The following is a 27,473-nucleotide window of genomic DNA, read 5'->3' on the forward strand; positions in this document are numbered from 1 at the left end:
ATTAAGAATGTTAATAATAGTTGAGAGTTCCTGTAAACAGAGGATACATTTATAGCAGAGACAGAGATCTTAATTCTCCAACCCCACCAGCAAATCCTGTGCTTACATATTGACAGGTTTCCCTTTCTTTCCCTTGTAAGCTCTAAATTTCATAGAACTTACATTTGCAAAGACATTACAGCTGCTCACTGTGAAAATAAAGGATTAATCACGAGGTAAGTAGTACAACAATAAATGGCAGTATGTAGCTGTGGTACATGTGTTACATGAAGTCCATTTCAGATATTGCTTTTGATCTTTTATTGATAATAGGAGAGGAATTATTAATGAGAAAACGCTTACAGAAACTGATGAGGTTATTTGCCTTTGGAAAATAATTCTACCAACAAATGTATTGGTGCTGCACAATGTATAATCAGTATGTTCACTCAAAAGATGCTTATGAAATATTTCATGTCTTAATTTTTGCCTCTCCTTAGCAAAAGACCTTTTTTTTTCCCCATGGACGAATTGTGTAATCAAAAGTAATAAAAGCATTCCTTTAACAAACACAGCTTCTTGTCATTTCTCTGTGGGAATACAGCATCTATCTAGCTTTGCACCAGCAAGAAAAACATCGTTTTTCCAAAGTAGGTCTTGCAAGACTGAAATAAGGCACTGCAGACTATTTAGCATCAGAAAACTCATATAAGCAAATATTTGCATCCACATCGGATTTGCTGTCTGTTGGGATACCACCTACCCCCAGTTTTGTTTGTTTTCTTAGGTCTAGGCCACCAAACCCTCTGATGCATTAATACCCTTTTTTTCTTCCCGTCGGAGCACTGGATTTAAATGCAGAATTTTCCCATCTTTAATCCATGTAGAAAAGAAGGGTGAAAAATACAATGTGACTTGCTGGCCCAGCTCTGCGCACACATCTGATTTAAGTGGATACTTGAATAGTACGGTGTCAGGGTGTCAAAGCTGTGAGTAGCTTCTGCAACCTGTGATCAGAACTGAACCCCACGTAACAGCGTAGTAACCACATGCCAATCCTGATGGATGGTGCTTGCTCCTGTGCCGACTGTCAAAACTCACTTACACCAGTAGAGGGCAGAAATGATGCCGTTCCCATTTTTGTAAAGACACCCTCGCTTCACCCGAATCACAGAACTGAGTCGGAAAGGACCCTTGAATGCCATCTAGACCAACTTCCCTGTCATTAACAGGGACACCTACAGCTATAGATCATGTTGTTCAGAGCCCTGATCAGCCTCATCTGGAACGTCCCAAGGAATGGGGCATCCACCACCTCTCTGGGCAACTTGTTCCAGTGCTTCACTACCATTACTCTAAAAATCTGCATCCTAGATATTAGTCTAAATCTCCCCTCTTCTAGTTTGAAACCATTTCCCCTTGTTCTATCACAGCAGACCCTGCTAAAGAGCCTGTCCCCTTCTTTCTTACAGCCGCCATTTAGAAACAGAAAGGCTGCACTCAGGTCTACCCAGGGCCTTCTCCAAGCTCAACAGCCCCAGCTCTCTCAGCCTGTTCTCATAGGCGAGGTGTCCCAAGCCTTGGATCATGTCTGTGGCCTATCTCTGATCGCACTACCAGCTCTATGTCTCTCCTGTACTGAGGACTGTACGAACCCCTCCCCCCGCCAAGACGATGGCCGCGGAGGGGGGCGGGAAGAAGCGGCGTTCCGCGCATGCGCCGCCGAGGCGTTGCGGCAGCCCTCCCGGCGGGGAGGGGAAGGGGCGGGCCGGCCGGTTGAGCGTTGGTTGGCGTGGTCGGTGGGAGCGGAGAGCGGGACGTTGTCAGGTGGGTGCGGGTGGGACCGGAGATAACGCGGTGGCCGTCGCGCTGAGCTCGTGTCGTGCTGAGGTGCCGCGCGGGGCAGCGGGAGCGGCGGTGTCCCGCGCGTGCGGAAGGGGCAGGGAGAGGCCGGGGGTCGGAGCCGTGCGGGGAGGTGGGCGCCCCGTCGGCACGGAGCTGGGGGGCGGGGAGGGGCGAGCGGGCGGCTGCGGCCTAACGGCGGTCGGACCCGAGCTTCCGCCTGGGCGCCCGCTTTGTTCTGCTTCGGGTTCCGTTCGGCATCGTTGTTTTATTCTCTTGCTTGCGGGCGCCGGCTGCTGCCCGCTCCGCGGCGTCCGCGCGGCTTTCCTTCCTGTAGGGTAGATCGTGCGGTATTTGTGATTTTGTTTTTCCAAGTGATTTGTGTGGAAGCATCCAGTGAGGGACTGAAACACCCCACGTAACGTAAGCGGGTCTGGAACTTGCTCTGAACTTCCCAAAATCCGTCGTGGCTTCGTTCCCCGCATGCGGTGGCCTTGCTGTCACAGCGGTGAGTGCAGTGACTCTGCAGGATTTACGCCTGCCTGCTGCTGTAGTGACCCGGCTTCTCACAGCGCTGCGGTGGGACTTATAAGGAGGAAGGACGGTAGTTTGCTTAGCCCGTGTTTGAGCAGAAGTGGGATCATTAGCAATGGCAGTGCGCTAACGTCTCTCTTTCTCGTTTCCGTAGTCTCATTAATCACTCGTTTTTAATACATTTTTGCTTTTCTAGTCCAACGCATCTGTAAATTCTCTTTTATATAACGTGTCTCTGAAAGATAGTGGCGGGTGGAAGGGAGCACGAGTTCTGGATTGGTGCACCAGAGCAGTACGGAGAAGGACGTGTGGCGTTTCTTACATAGGGGTGCAGTTCTTCAGTGTGGTCTACAGCAAACTAACAAATGCTTCCAGCTTTATTCCTGTCTGTGGGTGACTTACAGCTGCGGGAGACTTCTCTTGGTAAACTGAGCTTTGTCAGAACTGAGTTCTTTATGTACTTTGTAACAAAGCCTTCAGAATATGAGCACGTTGAATATAAAAGCTAACAATGCGCGAGATTTGCTCTGACTAATTGTGATGCATTGTTGTTCTGCTGCAAGTGTCATGAACTGCTATTTCATCCTTGTGAGGATATCAAAGAGAAGAGATGGGATGATGGCAATGCACTGCGAGCAGCATCTTGTTCTAGTGTTGTATGTGCTGAGCTTGCACTCTTAGATCAAATTAATTGCTCCCTTTCATTCCAGTTTGACTGCTGGAGATACCCGTGTATAAAACAGAGATGCCTGCGTCCTCTTTATGTTATTTTATGCATTTCAGTATGTTCAGTAATTTAATTCAGATACTTGAGAACTCCAGAGAATTAAGCAATTATTAAGTTCATTCAATCCAATAAATAGGTCTCTCTCTTAATGCTTTTTCAGGTAAAGATGTAGCTACTTCCAGTTCTTTTATCCTCTTCTTCATCCCTTGTTTTAAACCCCCTTGCGGCTTCTAGCTTTCCAAAGGAGGCATTGGTATAAACTAATCCCTTGCTTTTTAGCTGGGAGATTGAATGCCACTTAACTGCTACAAGTAAAATATTTCCCCTGGAATTCATGAGCACTGGTATCTTTTTGAGAATGGCTGCACACACCGGTTTTTGCATCTTGCCCACGTTGAGCAGGATAACTGCATGCTGTCAGCTTAAATTGTCAGCTGCGTAGACTCCATATCTACAGACAAGTAAGCATCAAAAATACGTGTTAAGTTGTTTACAGTAGCTGTCAAAAAATCTGCCGTGCATCTCAGTCATTCAGATGAATGTGTTTTGTCCTGGTGGAAATGTACTGCTGAAATGTGCTTTATAAGGTATTTGTTATTTGAAAAGCTCTTTCAGCTGTGACTGAAAGCACCGTCAGGTGGGCTGGGCTTCCTGAACCAAGTGTTAGTAATAGTCTCTTAACTTTTCTTGTATGATTATCAGATTTACAAAAATGATTTTACCCTTTGCCTGTGCCATGTAGAAGATTAATTTTGAACTAAGTGGGTACTTCGTTTATTTAAAAGAGGGTGTGAGCTAGTACTGGGTTCGGGACGGCTTAAAACTTACCCCATTGAAAGTCATCTCTACAGTAGCAGCAAAGAAATGAGGCTACCTTGATACTGACAGCTCGGTTAAATTTCTGGGTATCTTGTATTTCGTTTGAAGAATGAATTCTTTTGCTTTGCCTACCTTTATGGTTAAAGACCATCTGCCATAACCTGTGTGATGCTAAGTTAAAATGACAGATTCATCTAGCCGTAATGGAAGCTGAAGAAGGGACGAAATTGTCAGGCTTTAACAATTCCTCCACTTTCATTTTAAGAACATGTTCAGCTGGGTCAGCTTCCTGGGAGAGGGAGCGCGAGTCTGAGGCCTGGTCTGTACTGTAGTGTGAGCACCCAGTGGCATTGCTGATATCACAGTACCACAGTATCGTGCGAGTTGGAAGGGACCTTAGAGATCATCAAGTCCAACTCCTGGGATTCGAGCCCTCTGTGTAGCAGAGCGGCACTTCTACCACTTGCGCATAAACGAGTCTTGCACATATCCGTACTCAGCTTCAATCCCGCAGGTTTCCTGAAGTAAAACCCGACTCGTTCCGTTCTTCCTCTCTCCCCAGTAGTATGCTCTTTTGTTACTTTCTACAGGAGCACTGCTTCTGTGGGTGCTGTATATACGCATGTGGCTGTATGCATATATGACCAGTTCTACAGCGGCCAACTTTCTGCCTTTGTGGCAGTCACTTTGCTAGTTGGCTTTTGTCCCCTTCCCCCCCATCCTGTTATTTTTAAAACATTCAGTGAAAATCTCTCTCAGTAGCCCACGCTGATAGTCTTGAAATGATGGCTCCTGGTATAGCTAGCTAAAATTAGCCAAATGTTAACATTTCAGAAGGAAGTTTTGGGTTTTGAAGACGGGGTGCAAACATAGCTGTGAAATTTCACGGAGGAAGTTGTCAAGGAAGTGTTTTTTATAGCCCGGTATTCAACTGCGCTGTGGCAAAACTACCAGAAGAAGGTAGGGCGGTACCTCACACTCTGCTGTAGCTGTGGCTCTTGTGAGCGGGTGTCCCACTATGATTGCCTGAACCGCAGTGGCAAAGCATACAGGCAGAAGTGTACCAGATAAAGTGAAGAAGCTGCTAAGAAGCTGTAGGAATGCTTTGAGGCCAAGATGGACTTATCGTGGGCAGCAAGTAGAATATAATATACTGTCCCCATTGATATTTGCTTGCTTTAACTTGCTTCCTAGCACTTGCCAAGTCATTTCCCCTCTCAAAACCTTGGCTGACTGCCTGCAGGCAAGGAACAAAGGATTTCTGTTGGTTGATTTTAGAAGCATTTGCTGACAGTGGCAGGCAAAACAAGGGGGAGGGGAGGAAGAAAAAGAGAGGCAAGCTAGGATACTATACAGGAACTGAAAGGTATTCAGCAGACTCCTTAGGCTAATGCAAAGTAAGAAGAGTCATTGGCAGAAAATGCAAAATAAGCACCCAGTACGAACTGGGCTACATTCGAAATTGAAACAAGTCCCTAGAGTTTCTTGTATTCTGCTATGCTAAGTGTTGTGTAGCGTTTGGGTGCTCAGGTGAGTTTGGTCACAGAGGCACTGCAAACCTGACAGGTGGATCTTCAAGTCTGAAGGTTTATTTTATGTTTTTATTACTTTCAACTCAAAGTCCACATGCTGAAAGTTGTGTGCTGTTCTCAGGGGCACGTAGGAGATAAACCTGCTGCTTACCTTCTTACTCATTCTTGAGTGCTGCTCTCTGTAGTTGAGCCTAGCAGACATTAGTGTTAATTCTTTCTATTGACTGATCTGTGCCACAGGTTGAAAAGACCTTCAGGCCGTATCAGCATCCAGGTGTAGTATTTTGAAGGACTTTGTTGTGCCGGGCATTGCTGAGGCTTTTGGTGATAAGGAATCTTTTTCCTTTCTCTTCCCTGTTGGTGGCACTTCTCCGTTGACCAGATTTTACACCAGCAGTAAAAGGAATACTGAGTGTACTGAGAGTTGGTCTTGTCAAAAATAAGCTCGAACGTGATTTCATTTCTCTTAGGGCACACTTTGCCAGTAATTTTTTGCTGCCTTGTAGAACATCCAGGTCTTTTATGGAGCCATGCAGCTCTCTTTTCTGTTATCCTGGCATAGTGTTGAATTAAGTAACAGATGAAGAAATATATAATGTATATGCGTGTGTGTGGATATATATATAAATTATTTTCTCCTGATTCTCACCAGGAGTCACAGTCCTGTGTAATAGGATGTATGTAATTTCTTTGGACATCTATTTGTCAACAGCACTCTATGCAGACTTCTGTCCTACTGCCAAGCAGATAACCAGATAAAAACACAAATAGGCAGAATACAAGCATCAGTTTTGGTCTTCCTGATCAGGAAAGACCAAAAGTGGCTTCTGCGTGCTTATTTCTTTATCCTTATCTTCAGGGATTGGTTGATTGGTGAGTACATTTAACTGCATTTCTGTGCTTTTTTGTGTGTCAGCCATTCTCTTTGCTGCGCGGGGTCTGAGCTGATAGGTCTCCAGGTACCAGAGACACTGTTGTTAGGGTGGTCAGTGTGATGTCTGTAGGTTAAGTGGCTGTGATTCTGGAGGTTTTCTGTTGGAAAGTCATAAAAAAAGGCTTTAGAGAATGAAGAGATGATGAGGGATGAGTTCTAAATACATGTATAAGAGAAAACCAATAGGATGTTGTTGATGGAACTTTAGGGGCATTTGCAGGAGTTCTGTTAGGCCCTGTGATTTGGTTTTCCAGAGAGGTATATTGACTGTTGCAATGAGAGCATCATGAATTCAGTTGGCAGCTTATTGTTAGTTAATACGATATGCCCTCCGTACCAAGAAATATTTGCTGCCATGAATCTAAGAGAAATTTCTAGTACAGATGTAACTTTAGTGTGCTGATTTAAAATCCCTGGTGGTTTCAGAAAGTTGTTATACTTCCACTGAGATTGCGGTACAGTGCTGTACAATTACTTTACAGTAATCATTAATGTCAGCTTTTATTGATACTGTTCTAGTTTTTGCCTGCTCTCTGTCCTTTTGCAGCATTTTAACCCTTCATCTGTCTGTATTTGGATGCAGTATCTTGTTGGCTGTATTTGTTGTTTCTTTTTTATGTCTTGATAGGTCACCATTTTGTTTATACGGTTAATAATGATAATGAATCACAAGCCAGACTGACTTTGGAATTCACCGTGTCACATTGTTGATCGTAATTTGTCAATCAGAAACAGAAGTGTGATCGCTGTATGTAATATATTGAGTAAAATTGCTATTTATCAAGGTTACTTCCTTCATGTATTAGTTTGAGACCTATGTAGATAGATCTCTTGGGTACTGCTGAGGAATTTCTGCTTCAGTATTTGGCGTTCTATCTTTCAGATATATAACCAAAAGATGATTGAATCAGACTGTGTGTTAATAATACAACATTGAGGGCATTTTTCCTGGCTTCATCCTGGAAAGCAGAGTGATTCAGAGGCTTCTGTTCCAGCCCTTCCCTCTCCCCCTATTGACACTGTTAATCTTTTTAGCTAAAGCTGCTTACTAGTAATTACCAGAAGCACCTGATAGTTGCTCATTCCTTTCTTATGCTCTTATACTCAACTTCATCCGTTCTTTTTTCAAAGCCAGGAGGTATGTACCATCCCTGCTGCAGTTTCAGATTGGCTGTTCTGATGTCGTTAACCACATTGTGCAGTTTTGTGAAGGGTGCTCACTTGGACAGATGAGAACAGCGGTGGTGAATATGTACAGGTCCTTCATGAGCTGACTGACTAGCAGAACTGACAGCTCTGCAAGGCAAATTGTAACTTGCTAAGGAGTTACGCATGCCTTGTTTGCAAAATGCTCTTATGTTGTTTAAGAGGATGTATGAGGTGTGCCTTTGTCTCATAAATTGTTGTTTCTTGTGATGTATCATCTCTGGGTTTTGCTAGGAATAAACAAGGCAGAATCTAAGGAAAACTGCAGCACAATTCAGCTATCATGGTTTTAAGTATGGCTTGGTTTCCATGGAGCAGAGTCAGTACCCAGATTGAAGTCTAATGCTATTGTTTAAGTAGCATCAGAGAGTAGAGCTTTGCTTTATTATAGAACATACAATGGATTTTACCTAGCTTTTTCTTTGGTCTCTGTTTCTTTCGTTTCACACACTTGTGATACAATTTACACACGACTTCAGAGCCAGCACGCAGTTGAGAGGATGGAGGTGTGACTTATTGTGGAGAGGACGAGGTCCTGAGTTCATTGTTTTCATTGTGAGAAAAGTGTCACTATTGTATCATCACCGTTAAATTGACACTGACGGGCTTCAACGACAGATTTTCTTAAACTGTGGTGTCAAACCCAAACTCTTTCTGTGTTGTGAAAGAGAATCCAAGTCTCTGTTTTGGAACTGCCTGTAGTTCCAAGCTCTCCTGTTGTATCTGGCTTGGGTTAATCATTCTGAAAATAATTCAAATATTCGTTTTGGCTTCAGATGTCTTAGAAAAATTGCCTCTTGAATCAGTCATCTTTGCCTGCCTGTTGAAAGGACTGTCTGGAAGATGCTCATTTCTGCGTGGTTCCTGGAGCTGCTACTTTGGCTATTTTGTCTGTACAGTCACTTAATTTTTTTTTGTTCTTTCTTTTTCCTCCATGGAACTTTAAGGTTTGTCTCGTCTGTACTTCTGTCTTCATGATCTTCTTTGCTTTGCCTTCATTCAGTAAGGGATGGTAGGAGCTCCAGCAATGTGTAATTCTGTGTTCTCTTTTCCTGTTGTTTTCTGCAATGTCTTCCTTTGCCATGAAATCCCTTCAGCTGAGGCTGGGAGAGCAGTAAGCCTGGGTTCCCACGCAGGCTGAATCACTGTGAAGAAGGAAGTCTCAGCTGCTTTTTTTTCCCCCTTTCAGCAGGAAGTGGTAGGTAAGGAGGAATTAAGAGAATGAGGGGAAAAAAATCACAGGGATCGATGTTGGTTGCTGTGTACAAGTATGCTGTTATTTCATGAGGTGTTACCTCCTTGTTACTGGGGGAAAAAAAAAAAAGGTCCATTCTGAGTATTTTTATTTAATCTATAATGCTCACGCTCCAGAAATACCTCCTGTTGACCTGGAAGGTCAGTACAAGATTATTCCAGTCCATCCATCTTATTTATTGTGCTGTTTTCTTCCTAATGCGTGCTGCTGCTGCTGCTACTCAGAAGCCCCATTTTTTTCCTACCTGCAGATCTCTTGAGTGATTTGCTTGGCTTTGTTTTTTTTCACTCTGCACTGTGTTGATCTTGGAAGGTTTTTGCAGTGTGTTACAGGTCACTGGAAGCACCTGTTTCAGGAAGAAGTAAGAGGCCACATCTCCAGAACTCTTGAAATTGCACTGGAATTTAAATAAGGTGGAAAGGCCTCTTAAAAATGCCTTTATAGCATAGGAAAAGTGACAGCTGCTAATAGTTGTGTGCCTTACGCCCTGTTGCTTTCTCTGGGTTACGTGTGTGGCGTTAGGCCATTTGCCCAGCGGGTTGAGGCTGTTCGTTTCAGTGGTCAGCGTGCGCACTGTGAATGAAATACATGTGGCAAAGGCCCAGCCTGTAGTTCCTACTGCTCTTTGGCAAGAGTTTATTCAATCTGTTCATCTTGGCCAGGATTCTTATCTTGGCTTGTGGTCTTATTTACAGTATAATGGCAGAGTTATTGCTACTCCAAAGCTCTCTGGTGATACTGTCTAGTAAGGCAGTTCAGGATGAGATTTGAGTGGGGATCTGTGGAGAGCTGAATTTCATGAAAATTCTGCTAGAGCTGCCTGTGTTATTTCAAACAGAACAAAATCAGATCTGCAAGATTCAGTCTTTTCAGAAGGGGGAGTGGAACTTCTTGTCTTTCTCTTTGAGGGAGGTATTGTTTGTTAAGAGCCATCACATGGATGCATTGCTGTGGTATATCATATGTAAATGTTTTCCATCCTGTTTGTTGCTATGCAGGGGTTATGTTATCTGCCTAACAAAGGTGCAGTAACCTATTCCTGATTCACAGAGTTCTGTATACCTCTTATTTCAGTACACCCAACATCAAAAGTAAGCTTTTTGTGTACTGACAGTTTACTCTCATGTAATACCTTGTGACTTCTCAGCAACTTTGTTGTTCAAATCCTCATATTGCCCCCAGCTGGGGTTTAAAGTTTTCAGAGTAATGCTGATATATCATCTGAAGGATGAAGGTTAAGAAGCAATCAGCACACCTCAGGGCACCGCTGATGGTAACACTTGAATTAGCAGTAGGCTGTGGTTTGTTGGTGTTAGGCCAGTTGAGGCACTCAGCAGAAGTGATGAAACACACTGTGGAGTCTGAGTTCGGTTTAGGTGGATGCTTAGCAGGATGAGGACTACAGTCTCAATATTCTGAACTAACATTGTCTATTCAAAACAGAGGTTGAAGTCTCAGTATGGGAGGTCTGGTGAGGAGCTCTGCTGAATGTCTATCTACAGTCTAAAAGCTACTCATGTCAGATTACATGTGTGAGAGAATGGAGAGTAACATGAAAATGCACCATTAGGTAGAATCAGTTGCTTTTGGCAGACTTAAATGATGGAATTTTCAATTATCAGTACTTTTTTGAGAGTAAGTTTTAGAGTTAGCTGGGAGGTGAGAAATATGACAGGGTGCGTTTGAAGGGAAAAAATGAATAAGAACACAAATATGTGTGTAGGCAAATGTGATCAGTCTGGAACATATGTGTCCACTGTAGCCTAAGATGAGTGAGTTATTTCAGTGAGATTCTTAAGGCTTTTTTCAGTTAATGTGTTTAAATCAGTCTTGGGACGCTCAAATATTATAATAAAGTGGATTTGGATTCTGCAATTTCCTCTAACAGTTGCTTTAAAACTGAAAATGTATTTCATTTTGAAAAATACATGCCTTGAAGAGATCAACTTCAACTACTACATGGGAAGATTGAAGTCTTTTAGTCCTGCACTTTGTCTTGTTTGAGTAAATTTTTTTCTTCCAATACAGGGCTCCTTGAAGATGTCTGGCTCATTTTACTCCAATCTGCCTGGCTATTTCCTGTTGAACTGCTGAAGTTTTCCTACTGCTTGTTCTCCTGAATCCTTAATCTATCAAGTTGTCAGAAGTGGCTGCTATGGTAAGTTTTTGTTTTGTTTTCCTTTTGTAATTGTAGTAGCAAACTGCTAGAAGTGTGTGCAGTGTGCATCTTTGTTTTGGTTTAATTTCTGAGCAAGGCCACCAGAAAGGAAACAAAAAAAACCAAGAAAACCAAAACAACAGTACTGTACAAAAGCAGAAGGCAGCCAACTCAGAACTAACAAAACAAGAAGCCTTGTTTTCTCTCTTTGTATTGCCCAATGCTTCTACATGAGTAATAAAGATCAAGCAGATCATTTCTCAAGTCAATTCTAGGTGTTGCATTTGGGCTTACTGGTTCAAAGTACAGTATTTAAAATATTTAAGGTAACTTGTAAAAGCACGGAAGTTTTGAAGAACAAAAATAAAAAGAGGAAACCGTGTAACAGCAGATGAGATGGAAGGATGACTGTAGCTCTGAGCAGATGCGAGTCTTTGGCTGTAGTATTGCATTTGGAAAATTGTGTTTGTCCTTGATCTCAACAACTATAGCAATTCTGAATAACTAAGTAATGTTTTACACGTTTCAGGAATCAAGGCCAGCTGAACCAAGAAGATGTGTTCGAGATGATCCAGCCGGAAGACTTGTTACTTTATAGAAGTTCTGAGTTCATTTAATATGTAATATCATTTGACTAACCGAAGTTCAGTTATTTTTCTTGAAATTACGACACCTGTGGCCTTCATCAAAAATGTTCCTAACATTTTCAAGAAAAAACATGTCCCAGAAACTAAGCATGTTTTTACTAGTTTTTGGAATCATTTGGGGTTTGATGTTGCTACGCTACACTTTTCAGTATCCAAGGCGTCAAAGCAGTGCTGAGCTGCGTGGTCAGATATTAGACCTAAGTAAAAGATATGTCAAAGCACTGGCAGAAGAAAATAAGAATTTAATGAATGGTGGCAGCGGAGCCTCTGTAGCAGGATATGGTAAGAGGAAAAAAAGCATGCTGATTGTTCAGATAACTTTTAAGTAACTTCTTCAAGTGATATGTGCTCTTTAAGAGAAAATATCTCTGTGTACTAATTATTTTGGTTCTAGTTTATTGACCAAAGTTGAAATTTGAGATGTGGTAGACCTTGTAAAACCAGGTAAGTTTAAATGTCATCTTTGTCTCAGATTTGAGAGAATATAGTTGCATGCTTTGTAGCTTGCATAAGAAATTATATACTTTAACAACAGTTTTTCTGTTACTTAGAGAAAAGCGTTAAATAACTACTCTTATATATTGGAAGGTATTTGAAAATACTCTGTCTCACTGGAAAGCTGAATGGTGTCACAGGTGGATGTTACCTGGGTGAAATTTGAAACACTTCCTTTGAAGAATCACCACCATTCTGTTTGAAGTTTTGTTCTTACGGTCTTAGTATTTAGCTGCCTTGTTTCACATCTCGGTATTGTGGGGGTATCTTCCTTTCCTAAAGTACCAAAGAAATTGTATTTACAAAAAAAAAACCAACACAAAAACTTCTAGTTCTCCCACCCCTGGAATCTGTTCTCTTTTTGAAATAGGATATTAGACGGGGTAACAAACTAAGATATGAATATTTTGGAATAGCAGTTATTGTCTGCATAGAGTAATTCATGGGAATTTTTTCCATTGCCTTTCAGCGGATCTTAAGCGAACAATTGCTGTTCTTCTGGATGACATCTTACAGCGTCTTGTGAAACTGGAGAACAAAGTGGATTACATCATTGTGAATGGTTCAGCAACAAATACCACTAATGGAACTAGCAACCAAGTGTCAGTAAATTCAAGCAAACGTGCAAAGGCAGCAGGCAACATTAGATAGCAAAGCAGGCTATGTTGTGTTGCTACATGTATGATAGATCATAATTAAGATAAGCTTTTTATCTCTGGCTAGGGCAAAACAGTAGCTGATTCTAAATGAAGCATATGCTATTCTGTTGAAGAATGCCTTGGATATATATAAATAAATAGGCCTAACTTATGGTCATAAGGTACAAGGTTCTTAAAGCACTATTTCATTGCCTTTGAGCAGTGCTTCTAAAGTGATCTTTGTTGTCTTGAAAGCTATTTTGATATCATCATTTGATGTAGTATGCCCTTGGATAATAACAGTAAATGGACAGCAATGAGGAACTTAGGGGTAGGTTTATAAATGTATTTATTTAAATATAAATATAGCATATCTTTTGGATAGGTGAGCAGCATTGTAGCTTATTCATTTTTGTGATCTGCATTAAACAGGTAACTGAGGAGAACATTGTTTAAACATGTTAGAAAATGCGTATACTTAACAGTATTTTGTTACTCATTTATTAAAATATTCAATTGAGGATAGCGCTTTGGGGGGGATAATGTTTTAGAGTTGTGACCCAAAGAATGTCTTTATTTGCACTACCAGAATAGCTAGAGAGAATTTACTGTATATTTAAGAAAATCAGTTCTAATAGGAAAACATTCTAGGTAGTTACACTGTTCAGGTGTATCCTTGTGTCAGACTTAGGGCAGTTAGATTACCAAAAGCAAACATAATCTGTGATATCTTAACGATTGTTTCTTACTAAGATATTTAAGTGTAAGTATTTTTTAAACGCAGATGAAACTATTTAAGTGATGGAAATAAGTTTTAGATATGTGAATACTGTTTATTTTTATTCACTGCTGTTTCACTTTAACTCTTGAGTAACTTGTGATTTGTGATGAGAGTAGCACACCATCTCCCTGAAATGCTTCCCTGATCAGGAGGGAGGGCAACGAAGGGAGACGAGGCATCTCTGCCTTTAACAGAGACATTGTACTAAAGGTGTCTTATTGAATATTTCAGAGCTAAGGTAGTACTTGCCTTATGTCTAAGTTAGCCTTATAGCAAAGTGAATTGCAGTGTGGATGCGCTGTATTTCACAATGTTACTGAAGTCATATTCAAGTGCCACTGAGCCTGCTTTATTAAAACGTAGTGAATAGTGAATGTTTTGCAGGGAGGGGAAGGCTACGTTCAGGGACTTTAGCCAAACGTGTGTTCGTTATTTATCTTTTAAGGTGAGTGGACCTTATTTCTTTGTTGTTTTTTTTTTTAGTTAAGGAAGAACATGCAGTAAAAATGGCGGTGCTGGATGACATGCCATCCAAAGCTATGCGTCTTTTTTTTTTTCCCCCCTCTGGATTTGTATATTGGAAAACATAGTTAGAACCATAGCAGACAGATAATGGTTTGTTTGTTTTTTTTCCTGTCAAGCTGTGTGTGAAGTTGTGCTTCCTTGCAGAAAGAGAAAAATAAATTTTTAATTGTACTTACAAAGACTCCTGTGTGTTGTGGGTTCTGTTAACAGCGCTGTTATTCTTACTTAACGTGCTCCAGGTGTTTCAGGAAAGCTCTATGTCTCTGAGGTTTAGTAGTAATGTCTACTACACTTGCAGCTGAATCACTGGATCTTCTTACTGTCGAATGTCTGGGAAACTTTCAGACTAGAGATGAGTGGAGAAAGATACTGAAATGTAGTAAAACAGATTGTTTTATATCTTTAATCATAAAGATCCCACTCTTAAGTGAAAAGAGAGGAATACAAGCACCATCTGCAAGTTTGTAATGTGGAGGTAGGTTTTTATGTCTATCTGTGCTTTTTATTCCCTGTGTGTTTGATCTGTAGCAATAGAAACCTTGGTGGTGACGCCTCTTGGCGCTATAATGAGTAGTGCAAGTGATTTTGCTTGTGTATGTAAAGCGTCTTTTTCTCGTTAGGGTACATGAAGTCAAAAACAGGTTTGAGGGTTGCTAAACAAGGCTAACAGGCTGCCGGGTGTGTATTTGTGTGCACATGTGCAGGATTTTGGAAACAGATAGACACATATTGACTTAAATGCAGTTATGTACCCCTTGTAGTTCATGGTTCCATTAGTGAACAGTTGCTATGGCATATATAGCATTGTATCAGTATTCAAGATACGTCTTGCTCCTTTCTTTGTGGCCAGTCCTGTTTGGTGCTGAGTGGTCCCAGACTTTGGTTGGATGAACAGATATTCCACTGACACCTATCAAGACTGCTTGAAGCAAATCTATTCATCCACTGTTTGGATCACAGAATTTTACTGATCTGTTTTCAGTGAAATAAAAAGTAGTAAGACAGCAGCGTAGCACAAGAATGTAGGGGTCTTTGTAGGCACTGTGCTGAAACATCCATCTTCTTGGCATCCAGTCATATGCTGCACAGTTGTCTATTTTTCCAAGTATCTGCTCAATATTTGTTTTTCTAATGCAGTCATTTATGGGGTCTGGCTAGACAGACGCAAATATTTTCGAGCAGGATTATCTGATGCTGACAATTCCAGATGGCATCATCAGACTCAAGAAGGGGGCAAGTTGCCCAAGGGACCAAGTGCTTCCTTGTGTAGATACTTACTGTGGAAGTAGCTGCCATAAACAACTGGGGAAAAATAAATACATGAACTTTGAAATCTAAGCTTATGATGTTTTCTTAATGCTTCTTCAAAACCCTCAAATTCATGGAATGAGCTCAATTTCTAAACCCCAGTTAATGGCTGGTTTATTTTTAAGATGCTACGGAGTGTCAATGGATGTGTCTAACTATTAACCCAACTATGACCTTCTTACCCGGGACTTTGATTAGTTTGTGCTGCACAACAGGTTGGCTGACCGCAGGATTTGAGCTAATATATTTGACAGCATGGAAAAGGTTTTCTTTCAGAGGCAAGTTTTAATTTTATAGCAACTAAAAAGGTGAATCAGACTTTTGCAATGTTGTATCCCACTCATTTTGTTTTTATTGCCTTGTTTTTTTAATAGCTTCATAAAATATAAAGTCTTGTTACATTTATACATTAACTATATATGTTGTATGGCCCAAGACAATTCCTCTTCATGCAATCAGAATCTTTAAGGTTGGAGAAGACCTCTGGAATCTTCAAGTCTAGGCCCCCCAAAATGTTGGATACCCATGGAGTGGACTGTTACTGAACTGATGCTTCACAAAGCCTTAGGTTCTCTGCAGTGATGCACACCTACATTTTGTATCTGATTAAAATATCGTAAAGATTCTTAAAATACGGTCCAAGCTGAAGGAAAAAAGAAAAAATCATGTGATATACATCTTTGTAATCACCAGTGGCATCACATGCTGCAGAATTATCAGCACATGATGCAATTGCTACGAATTTCCCAACTCTGTTTCTCAGCACCTCCAGTAAAAACCTTTCATTATTAATTGGCCCTCAGTTGTGTATGAGCTCGCATATACCTTGAAGCATTCATCAACTTCTTGTGGTCGGTCAGTAGATGTCTAATCGTTTCTCTGATGGCAAAACTGAAATGTGTTGACATCTTTTACGTGCCTGTGAGCTAGAGCTAATTGTAAGCTGTGCTTTTTTAATCGTAGCATATTGTATGGTCGCTGTTAGGAGCTCATGGTGAATTTTGTGTGCTTTTGTTTAAGTATTTCAGAGTATTGGTAACAAATGTGGAGGGAAGAAACAATTGGGTGGAGAGTGTTTCCATTATTCTTTATGCTGCTCTAGTTCTCATTTTTAGAGCAGCTAATCAGCAATGGTCACTTACTGAATGCATAGAAATAGAATGGCTGGTTAGTACCTTAACGAGAGTTTGAAGTACAGTTATTTTTAATGTATTTATGATGGCATCAATAAATCAGCTTTTTTCTATTTACACGGGTATTCTACTGAGATGATTTTTAAAGCACTTCTCAAGCTTGGAAGGATTTAAACAAAAAAGTAGTATTGTGTTGCACATTTCATTGTTAACAGAGGGTGTTAATGGAGAGCATCAACACCCGGTGCAGCTTTAATCTGTTGCCAATGATGTGTAGGTGGCACCTCAGGTCTCCCAGAACCATCCTGTGGGTGAGTGTCCATATGTTCAGCCCACTTTGATATGTTCTGAGAGCTTGGGCCAGCAGTGCCCGTATGCTGCATGGCAGGCACAGGAGGTAGAACAGCCATCTGGACTATATAGATTCATAGAATCGTAGAATGGCCTGGGTTGAAAAGCACCACAATGATCATCCAGTTTCAACCCCCCTGCTATGTGCAGGGTTGCCAACCACCAGACCGGGCTGCCCAGAGCCACATCCAGCCTGGCCCTGTGTTTCTTGAGCTTACCTTGTGGCGCTCCTTGTTTGCAGTAGCAGAAAGCTGTGTACGCTGATCTGATGGTTTACTGTGCAAAGTCTGATTTGACTTGGTACTTAATGGTTGTGATTTCAGGTGTCCACTAACAATCTCTTAGGAGTGGGAGATAAGATGTTCTGAATCCAAAATGTATTCCAGTACTCTTGCTATGACACAGGAGCACTTTAAAATAGCCATTTATAATTTTTGAAGTGGATTTCTTTGCCGAACTCTTTGACTTTTTATGTCCGTTCCCAAAGAAATCGGTGAGCACAGATTTGGATCCAAGCAGACACTGGGATACTGCTGAGCTGAATGCTGGCTCTCTGTCACAAAGATCACTTGCTGGGATCAAACCTGTTAATAAAGCCTTGATTCTTTTTAAGGTGGAGGACTGGTAGTTCGAGGGCAGGAACAGGAAATTGTGTTTTACTCTCAAAACCTTCACACTGACTATTCACAGGTATTTTGATGCTGAAATATAGTACGGTTGAATATTTGCAGCCCTCACCAGCAGCTGCTTTATTCCAGTTGTAGCGCAGCTCCTGAACAGCACTGTGTTCCCCGGTACGTGTTCATTCCCTGTTTGCAGAGCTTCCCACTTTCCAAGTTCCCTCTCCCCTGCCCATTTCAAAACGCTGGTCACTGTAGGAATTCTTTCTTTCTCGAAGAGCCATTCCTGACATCTCTGTTTTCCTCATCTAGCTGCTGCTTTGCAGGAGCGCTGACTGCCACCACGACTTGCTCCCACATCTTCTCTGCCTTTAAGATATACAAGTTATGGGTTCACAGGCCAGAGGGACAGATCTGTGCTGCAGTGCTTATATTTATACACAGGGTGTAGCCACAGGAGAAACAGCCCAACCATATGTCCCTGCACCTTGCTCAGCTCCTGCTGGAAAGCTGACAGTGTCCCTGTGGTTTCAGCTCTCCAGGGGAAGTGCTGGCAAAGCGCTGCATTGGTCCTTGTGACATCTCTTCACCTTCTGTTTCCTTGCTGGTGCCTTGCCCAGTGCAAAGCAACCCAGAGATTTCTTTGAATGGCTGTGCATTTTTCAACAGGCGTCTGTCACTTCACTGTTTGGAAAAGCTTTAAAGCTTTCCCTCTAAGGTCTCGCAGTCACAGCCTGGGTGTGAGCTCATGGCGTATGCTGATGTGCAATTTAAACATCAGTTTCCTAAACCTCAGTTCAGAGATACACACAACACCCCGTGCTCTGCTTCATTTCGCTGTGCGAAGTGTGAGGGTTGATCTGTTTATATCAGGCGGTCAATTCATAGACAATGCAGTATCAGGAGCAACCACTGTGGTCTGCCTATTGCAGGAGGAGCTGTGCTGCTGCTTGTGGCACACCGAGAGCTAGAGGGGAACTGCAGGTTGCCAGAACCACCTGTGGCTATGGGCTGTTATGGCTATGGGCTGTTATGGCTATGGGCTGTTCCCTCACTTTTTGTCTTGAACTATGAACAGTTTATTCCACAAAGGATGAGCTTTCAAAGAACATCAGTGAGTGGAAGGTCACATTAATGATTTTAGGAGGCAGCTTTGGTGTTCTGCGTGAAATAGATCTTCCGAGCTGCTCTGGGTAAATGGCAAGTGTTTTTTTAGGACCAGCAGCTCTGGATTCTTTCACGATGGGAACTGTGCTCTACAGAGATGTACAGCAAGTGCTGCAGCTGGGCCACATCCTCCACATCCATGTAGATTCCTTCATTCACCAGACTGGAATGCTCCATAAGGTCTGAGCTCACCACGATAGGAACCTTTAGGTTCAGGATGTACAAAAATACATTCAGGACTGGTGGAGGCTGGGACACAAGCAGTGCCTCTCCCGAGCGTGTGAGGGCTGATGTGCTGCACAGCGGGTGACAGATCCACTTCTTGGATGCTCCCAACCCGAACAACACCCATGGTTTCTGCTGTACTGCAGGAGCAAGTGGTAGAAGCCAAACCGCGCGGGGCAGTGTTAGCCTTTATTTCATACAGAGCGTTTCCAGGGCATCCGTTTGCTTACAGCGCACGGCAGCAGGACGAGCAGCAATCGGGGCTGTAGCGACAGCAGGACGAGCAGCAAACAGGGCTGTAGCGACAGCAGGACGAGCAGCAATCAGGGCTGTAGCGGCAGCAGCCCGGGGCTGTGTGCAGCAGGGGCCGCTCCCCACGCGGTGCGGTCAAGTGCGCGCCTACAAGGCTCGGGTGCGCGCGGGGCGGCCGCTGCCCGGCGGTCTGGGAATGGAGCGGCTGCGGGCGGACGCGGCGGCCTTGGAGGAATACGCGGAGTACCGGCGGTGAGAGCACGGCAGGGACCGGCACGGGCAGCCCGAGGGGAGGGGAGCTGTGGGAAGAGCGGGTGGGTCTCACCGAAAGTAATGCCTCCCGTGTATTTCCATGGATACTACAACAGATAGAGGGAGCACGGTAACGGTATTCGACAGAGCAAATCCTCAGCCACAAGGCACTATTTTCCAACACAGTCACCGCTGTCAGCTGTGCGTTGTCACCCTGATCGGTGACCCACTGCCTCACAGCCACTATGGCAAACAGCATCATCGGCACAAAGAGAAGGCATCACATCTGTGCCCTATGACGGGTGTGGTAGGAGAGCCCAGCCAGCATCAGCAGTGTGCTCCACAGTCCTCTCAGTGCGGTGTGGCCTGGCGTTATGGTGTTGCAAGGGGAAGGCTGTCTTCTTCTGTGGCCTGACTGGCAGCTGGAGCCTTCAGCTCAGTCCGCAGAGTTAACAGTTTGTGTGGGGAATTCACATCACCCCTCCATGGATTGCTGTTCTGTCCCTGGCTCATAGTGGTGATACCGCATCTCAGCACAGGCAATGATGTGATGCAGGAAGCTGTCCTCATGTTGGTTCCGTAGCACCTGACAAACTCGCACAGTTGCCACTGCTAAACGCACCGCCCATCGCCTCACTGTGCTCACACCCCCTCTTTGGTCTCCACAAACATTCAGCAAGTGTTGATGAATGTCAGCAGGTGCCATTTTATCCACGTGGAGGAACTGAGCGGCGCCCCTTTGCTTTACACACACTTCCATGTCAGCCACCATTCTGTCAGCCCGCCCCCCTGCTGCCAGCTGTCACACGGCAATGACACTTAATGGGATATTGGTGGGAAGGTTCAACCTCTGCTGCCACACCACCAACATCCGCCTCTGATGTATAATGAAATGAGAGGCATTGCTGTTGGAATGGACCTAGTATGTTACTGGGATAGTACTCTGTAATACGCAGTTTTTTGCTTTTACAGCAAAGATACTGTTATGTATTGTTTGAAAGAAATATACTGGGAAACCTTTTACTTTCTCCTTTTTGACTTTTTAACGGCGTGCTTATAGAATTGTAGGCGATGACGATGGAGGAAAGCCTTTTACCCCTGAGGAATACGAGGCGTACAAAAGGAAGGTGCTGCCCATCCGGCTGCAGAACAGGCTGTACGTCAGCTGGAGATCCCCCACGGGCATGGACTGCAAGCTGGTGGGACCTGAGACGCTGTGCTTCTGTACTCACCGGTGGGGTTCTTTGCTTTTTATCCTGTACCTTTGTGTCCTTTTTACATCAAAGAAATGTACAGTTTTCTAGATCCAGGCACAGGGAAGTTAATTTAAGGTCTGTTCTGGAAAATCAGGTTTTGAATCGTAAGAATTCTTTTAAAGAACCTTAATCCCAGTAACGTTTGTGCAGATCGGAGCAGTTCTATGGCCATCAATTAATTCAGCTTCAAGGCACAAGTTATTGTAGATCAGATTGATTGTGTTGGCGCTATCTGTAGGTGGGATCGATTCCAACATTGTTGTCAAAATGAAACGTAATGATCTGTAACATTTATAAAACAGACGGATGTAAATACGCCTGATATTAAGTACCTAATTAAACATCATTAATTAACAGTAATTACGATAATTAAAGATACTTCAGCTCAGAAGTTGTAAGCTAAACTACAGCTCTTCCAACTAGTTTTATCGCACATGCCAACAAGGTTATAAAGGCTGTTATTTTTGCCCATTTCAGGTACAAACAACACAAAACAGACTACGAAGTGATTCCCAAAGACCGTCCCATCTGCGTGCCGTGCAGAGTGAGCCACTGTCCGTGCCGGTCCTACCACTACGTTCCTCTCAATGGCACGCAGCCCATCCGCTGTAGGTGCAAACACTTTGCTGATCAGCACAGTGCAGCTCCTGGATTCAACTGCAACTCGTGTGAGTTCCCATCAGCTTGCAGCAACCTTTGCCAGTGAACTGGTGGGGAGCAGTCTCTGCCCAGAGCACTGTTAACACTGTAACAAAGCAGTTCCTGAAGATAGTGATTGTTGGTCCAGAAATGCAAATAGCAGCAAAATCCCACACAAAAGGTTTGGGAAAGCATTCAGGGGGAGCTTTTTGCTTCAGGTGATTGAGGTTATTGTAACGAAACAGCAGCAATAACTAAAGAAATTAAAGAATGCACAAGCTACTTCTTCGTTGGAGCCTCGAATTGTATAAACTGAAGATTTTTTCTCAGATTTCTGTAATATTTGATAATTTCTTTCCTGAAATCTATTTAATGTGTACACTCAGCTTTTGCTGGATGAGGTGAGAATCACGTCCCATGGGATTAACACAGAATATTTACGTGACAGCCTGTCAAGAGATTGCTCTGAGTCGTGTGTAAGACCTAAATGTGCAATCGGATGGTTCAAAGTGGAACCTTAGAACAAAATGCTTTACACAGTCATTTATATTCTGCACTTTGTCTTGTGTTTCTTGAAAACAGCAGGCACTTCTGAGAGCTTTAGAGATCACACAGAGAATGGCCAAGGCTTGCTTCAGTGTAGTTTTACTGTACTAGTATTACTCTAGCCCAGCTGTCAAGCTAACATGGTAGATAAATTAGATGTAATATTAAAATCTAAAACCAGTACTTTATGTATGGCACATACTATGTTTTGTATGAAAATACAGGGTAAGATCTCTATGACTAGAGGGTGCCCAAAATGAAGTAAGCAAGCCGTTAACAGTTCTAAGAACACTCTACAGGATGACCTGTAACTGAGATGAGTGAGGGGCAGGTCATGAGTAGGTTTGTAGTGCAGTCCAAAAAGAATAATGAAACGTTTGTAGTTCTTCAATTTCTTGTCCAGATCTCTCTCCAGCGGGGCTTTATGATACTTGCTCTGAGCCTTTCTTAGGGCAGATACACCTCTGCCCTGTATCCTTTTCATACTGTGAGGCTGAAATGTTTTTAGCAAAGACCAAATCGTGTAGAAGCTACCCTATGGAAAATGTGGCTGGATGCTTTTGCGGTGAAGAAACTCTAGTTTTGACAAGATCGGTTTATTGATCAGAAATAGCGCTTTGTCTGCTATGAGGTCTAAATGCCATTATCATCTCACTCACAACTTTTATTTACTTGTTAATTAGGTACCACATGTTCGGGATTTCACAGTTGCTTTACCTGTGGGTGTGGTCAGCCAACATATGCACATGAAACAGTAGTGGAAACTAAACAAGAGCGGTTAGCCCAGGGAAGGCCAGTGGGGCAGGACGTTCCTTATGCTGCTATGGGAGGACTGACCGGTTTCAGTTCACTGGCAGAAGGCTACATGAGACTTGATGACAGCGGAATAGGTGAGTGCAGCTGACCGAGGATTAAACTGGAGTGCTCCAACTGGGTGTTTTGGACTCGATGATCTCAAGAGGTCCCTTCCAATCCCTACAATTCTGTGATTCTGTGTGAAGCAGCCGTTCAGCAGGGACTTCCAGAGTCTGAAGGTGAACTGGATCAACAGGAGTAGGACTTAAAGACAGTCTTCTTTCCAGCAGTCCTTATGTGTGAGGAGATCACCGTCCTGTCCAACTTCCCGCAGTGAAATGATCCAAGTGATGTTCTATCAGTCATTTCAGTGTTCAGCACAGTAGCTTCTAGTCGAATTGCAATATGTATTTAAAGATAATTCTGCAGCTTCTTTTTTTATTATTATTTTCATTTTGTATTTATGTCAGTCCTTTAGCACAATTCTGTCCAGACCTTCCTTTTTTTTGTATTATTCCAACATTAAAAAACGCCCCCCATAGATCAGTGCCTGTGAACTGGAGCCCTCCATTTCTTTTGAAGCCATCCTCTTCAGCCTTTTTCTGCACAGTGTTGTTTGTGTGAATCTGTACCTTTGTTTTGACACCAGTATCCATGTTTTTAATGCATCTTGCAAAGTGAATTTTTGTTTTCATTCAACTTATTCTTTAACAGGGGCTCCTTCTGCTGAGCTGTTAGAATCCCCTGTAACCAGCATGGATCATCCATTTCTAAAGGCATTTCAGGGACCTTCTTGCTCTGCCCAGAGCATCTCGCAGATAGCAGGTGGTATATTAGTATATTAGTTATACCTCTTACAGTAAATATATCATATAAAACCTAATTTACTTCTGAGCTGTAGCACGTTTAGGGATAAAAATCAAAGTTATATGCTAAAACAAGTGTAGATGCCTACTTATCTGGAAGTTAGCGCAGTTGCTTAGCTCAATCCAGTAAGAATGCCTTCTGCCAGAAAGTCTTTTCTGCATGGAATTACGGATCTGTTATGCTTGCTTTATATTCCTTCTTTTGAAAAAGTATTAAGCGATTACTATCACTGCTGAATTCCTGTTTCTCATAGCCACTGGCCTTAGACTAAAAGGGATACTCATTAGTTCAGCTTCTGGGGTTTGTTACTTGTGTTTTACTACACGCATCCTACATCTCATTTTTAAACTAGTTTTGCCAGTACTGTGGAATAGAGAGTAACATTAACGACAATGGTTTCTTGTTTTTTTTTCTCTGTAGGTGGTTCTAGTGCCACAGCACCGACTTCTCATGACAGGCGTTCAGAAGAAGATGACATGGCTTATTTCGAAATGCGTTATCAGGAGCGGGCAAGTTGTTGTATTTAGTGCTTCATTTGAATAGATTCTCACAAAGAGATGGCTAAGAAAGTTAAGCATCCAATTTAAGTGGCATATAAATATATGATGTCATCTCTCCATGTGAAAAACCTATTAAAAGCCTATTAAGACAAGGTTTGAAATACAATTATGTGCTATTGCAGGACAGTCAGTTATGTCTGGATGGTATTTGCCTTAAACACATGGATTTTTATCGTGCCAACCCTCCATTACATTAAAAAGAACCTCCTAAGAGCTTAACTGCTGTTCCGCTTGCTCCTTGCAACAAGGTGTGTTTGTAACTGAGAAAGCTGTTGGAGCTTTGTGAACCTTTAAATCGTTTTCTTTATTTTGGAAATCATGACAGAATGTTGCAAATACGGGATCAATTTCCAGGAGAAAATGTTACCATAACATTCAAATTGCTAAGCCTTCCCTCCATGCCAAGAGTTTCATTTCTCTGCAAAAGTTAGGAGGGATTTCAGTGACAGACCTCACAACTGCAAATAAAGGAAGATGTTTTACAGTGAGTTCCTGTGTAGACATCTACAGGAATAGTTAGCAGTCCGTTTGCTTCTATAACATCCTTTGCTTTCTTTTAGACTGTTGTATTGGAAGAAAAAAAAAGCATGTTAAAAATGCTGTTTTCTTTTTCCTTGCATTTCTGATATATCCCTTTCATATAATTGCTCTGAAGAGGATTTCAGTCACTTGTAATAATACACAAGGAAAATTGTTGCTTCTGAAACCAATGGTCATCTTTGTTTGGACTAATTAATAAGCCTTACTATAAAATGGATGAGTTAAAATAGGTGCATGCTGGCAGATCAGACCGTGCTCTAAGAGCCTACTATGTGAAAAAGCCTGCTGAGGAGGAAGTGACCTTGTGCTCAGCAGGGAGACGTGGAGATGCAGCTTTAACCTCTACTTCAGCAACAAAATTTCATTGTGGTTTTGTGTGTGGCGGTTGTTCTGTGTTTGTTACACAGCTGTGATAAAACACCTTTAATTTTCATTGAGATTAAGATTAATCCATGAATTGAGGGACTTTGGCCTCAAGGGACACGTGAATACCTACGTTGCCTTTTTCAGAAATAAAGGCAGTCCTGGCTTGAATAGCATAGGAGCTGTAGAGCTACAAAAGCGCTTCTTTGTCACTTGATTCAAAAGTGAGCACTTCTGGGTTGAACTAAGAATAATCTCTACCTCTCTCTGTCCCATAAATCACTGCTAAATTTGTGGCTGGTTCTAGAGGCTCAGTGTTATTGTCATTGTTAGCCTACTTGCAAATTAACTCTTGAATCACTGACGTGACTCTCTCTGTTACAGCTGAAAAAGGAGAAGGCTGCTAAAAGAAGAGAGAAAAGCCTGGTGCCATCAAAGAAGCCCTGAGATTAATGAATAAATATTAACTGTGGTTAATCATTTATGACTTGTTGATCACATGTTAATTACATATGTTAAGGATATTTTGTCACTGTACGCGTTTGTTTACTGATTTCTTCCCTACTTTATTTGGTTCTGTTCTTCTACCCAAGTTAATTTTTAATTATCTTGTAATAAATTTGGTACTTTAATCCAAGCGTTTCTAATCACTGGAATTGTTATACAAGTACTCTTCTGAGAATGAAAAACCATATTTATGGATTTACAGAACTGTTATTTAAGGTCTGAGAGAATGAGCGTGTTTTAAAGTATTACATCGCAGCAGGGCAAAGGAAGTGTTAAGCATCCTATTCCTAGACTTCTATGACACACTTTATTTGTACAATTGCTAAGACTCACCTTGCTCATGGATTTGTACTCGGTAGTGTTTGTCCTATTAACGCTGACATTTTAATCTTTAAACTGTTTGTTTTTCTTTCTGTTGGTTTCATCTCTGTTGCATGAAATTCAGACGTACCTTTTGTCTCTCACGCTTCTCTACGTTCTGTTCTTCCCGTGTGTGTTTGTTATGTGTGAAGTTCCACGTGCTCACAACTGCATTTCCACACATTCTTACTGGCTAGCTGAAGGGATCCTGCTGTCTGCAGAACAGTGACTGTTAGACTGAACTTCTGACAACGTTAAATGGAAACGGACATTATTGCATGTAAATAATTATATATCGCTTGATATAAAGCTTTTTATCCAACATCATGTCTAATGCAAGAGTCTCTCAGGATGGGAGATGGCCATTTGTTTAGTTTGTGCGCAGCTGTGGCAGCATATATTGTACTAAAGGCTGTGGATATTTGTGTGAGAACTTAAAATGTGGTAAAGCTGTGTGGTGCTTTAGGTCTGTTCAGTAGCATGATGCTGAATACCTGGCTGAGGCTGCAGGATGGTTGGAATTAGGAGGCAAAAATAGCACCTGAGTTAACTTTGTAGGCTTGCCTGAAAACAGAGATGTAAAGCTGTTTGTCTTTAAGAGTTCTTGAACATGACTTGGAAAAGCTTTAAAGGCTTTGATTCTCATCAGAGAGCTGAATCCACTGTGGTGCTTGTGTGTGCCATACTGGAAATCTGGTGAGACGGAATGCATTTGGGTAACTTGGTCTTTTCTTCCAATAGCAGCTGTGCAAAAGAAGGAAGGCTCTTGGAAGTGCATGTGAGTCATACAGTGACTGATGGAGGTGGCTGGGTCTGAGTGCTGAGAGATTAAAGGCTTGATTGCCCAAATTGGAGAGGGAGCAGTGACTGATCACCTTTACTTAACTGTGCTCTGTGTTGCTTTTACCAGCGATGCTAATCATAGAGGTTAACCTATTACCTTTGTTGGAATGCATGATATATTGAAGTGCATACCGAATGTTTAAAACATATATTTACCTTTAAATTCTATGCTGTTACATACGATTTAACTTAATAAATAAAAATACTAATTTGAGCTCCCTCTTCTGGTCCTTATAAGCAATCATTTCTATAGTACCTCTACTTGCGCGGTTTCACAGCAGAATTAGAAGAAATAACAACAAAAAAACACACACGTAGATAACACTTCAAAAAAATGGCAAATAAAAATATAGAAAAAAAAATAATTTGATTTCTGTTCTGCAAGGGATTACTACAAAGTAAAGTGAGAAATTTCTTCCAGATGTTCTGTATTTATCCCTATGGCTGTAGCTGTTGGAGAACGCAGTTCCAGAGATGTATGTGTACAATTCAAAGATGAGGTGTATTGCAACAATATGCTTTACAGGGAGAGGTTTTAATAGTTTCTCTATTGGAAGAGGGAAAGGAAAAGGGAAAGGAAAGGGGAAAGGGAAGGAGAAGAGGAAAGGGAAGGGGAAAGTGGAGGGGAGGGAAAGGGAAGGCGCAGGAGATATGAGGATTTGTCATAAATATTGTGCTCTAACCTGTTAAAATGTAATTGCATAAGTCTGAGGCAGCACTTAGCCTCTTTTTGTGTTTAGAATCATTGGCTTTCAATCGAATATTTGCCATTCTTACAATGCTCAGAGTAGAAGACAGTTTTTTTCACTGATTTCCA

At 42.1% G+C, this 27,473-nt stretch overlaps 2 protein-coding genes across 4 annotated transcripts; both read left to right on the forward strand.

Annotated features, from left to right (window-relative positions):
* The first annotated feature begins 1,693 nt into the window (after positions 1 to 1,693).
* On the forward strand, positions 1,694 to 14,245 carry CCDC126 (coiled-coil domain containing 126). 3 transcript variants are annotated; one of them, XM_072330130.1, is made up of 5 exons: positions 1,828 to 1,869; positions 2,197 to 2,329; positions 10,857 to 10,986; positions 11,516 to 11,915; positions 12,598 to 14,245. In XM_072330130.1, the coding sequence occupies exons 4-5, from the start codon at positions 11,678 to 11,680 to the stop codon at positions 12,777 to 12,779; spliced, it is 420 nt and encodes a 139-aa protein (XP_072186231.1). In that variant the 5' UTR covers positions 1,828 to 1,869; positions 2,197 to 2,329; positions 10,857 to 10,986; positions 11,516 to 11,677; the 3' UTR covers positions 12,780 to 14,245. The 3 variants fall into 3 exon arrangements, with proteins under 3 accessions (XP_072186230.1, XP_072186232.1, XP_072186231.1); XM_072330129.1 differs by lacking the exons at positions 1,828 to 1,869; positions 2,197 to 2,329 and adding an exon at positions 1,694 to 1,806; XM_072330131.1 differs by lacking the exon at positions 2,197 to 2,329 and having other exon boundaries at positions 1,811 to 1,869.
* A 4,816-nt stretch (positions 14,246 to 19,061) lies between these two features.
* FAM221A (family with sequence similarity 221 member A) lies at positions 19,062 to 26,877 on the forward strand. The gene is made up of 7 exons (XM_072328741.1): positions 19,062 to 19,380; positions 20,441 to 20,614; positions 21,114 to 21,304; positions 22,505 to 22,711; positions 23,331 to 23,441; positions 23,904 to 23,992; positions 25,331 to 26,877. Exons 1-7 carry the CDS (start codon positions 19,325 to 19,327, stop codon positions 25,391 to 25,393), a joined length of 891 nt encoding a protein of 296 aa, XP_072184842.1. The 5' UTR covers positions 19,062 to 19,324; the 3' UTR covers positions 25,394 to 26,877.
* Positions 26,878 to 27,473: the final 596 nt, after the last annotated feature.

Source organism: Excalfactoria chinensis, chromosome 2 (assembly GCF_039878825.1).
Source record: "Excalfactoria chinensis isolate bCotChi1 chromosome 2, bCotChi1.hap2, whole genome shotgun sequence".
Classification (NCBI taxonomy): Eukaryota; Metazoa; Chordata; class Aves; order Galliformes; family Phasianidae; genus Excalfactoria; species Excalfactoria chinensis.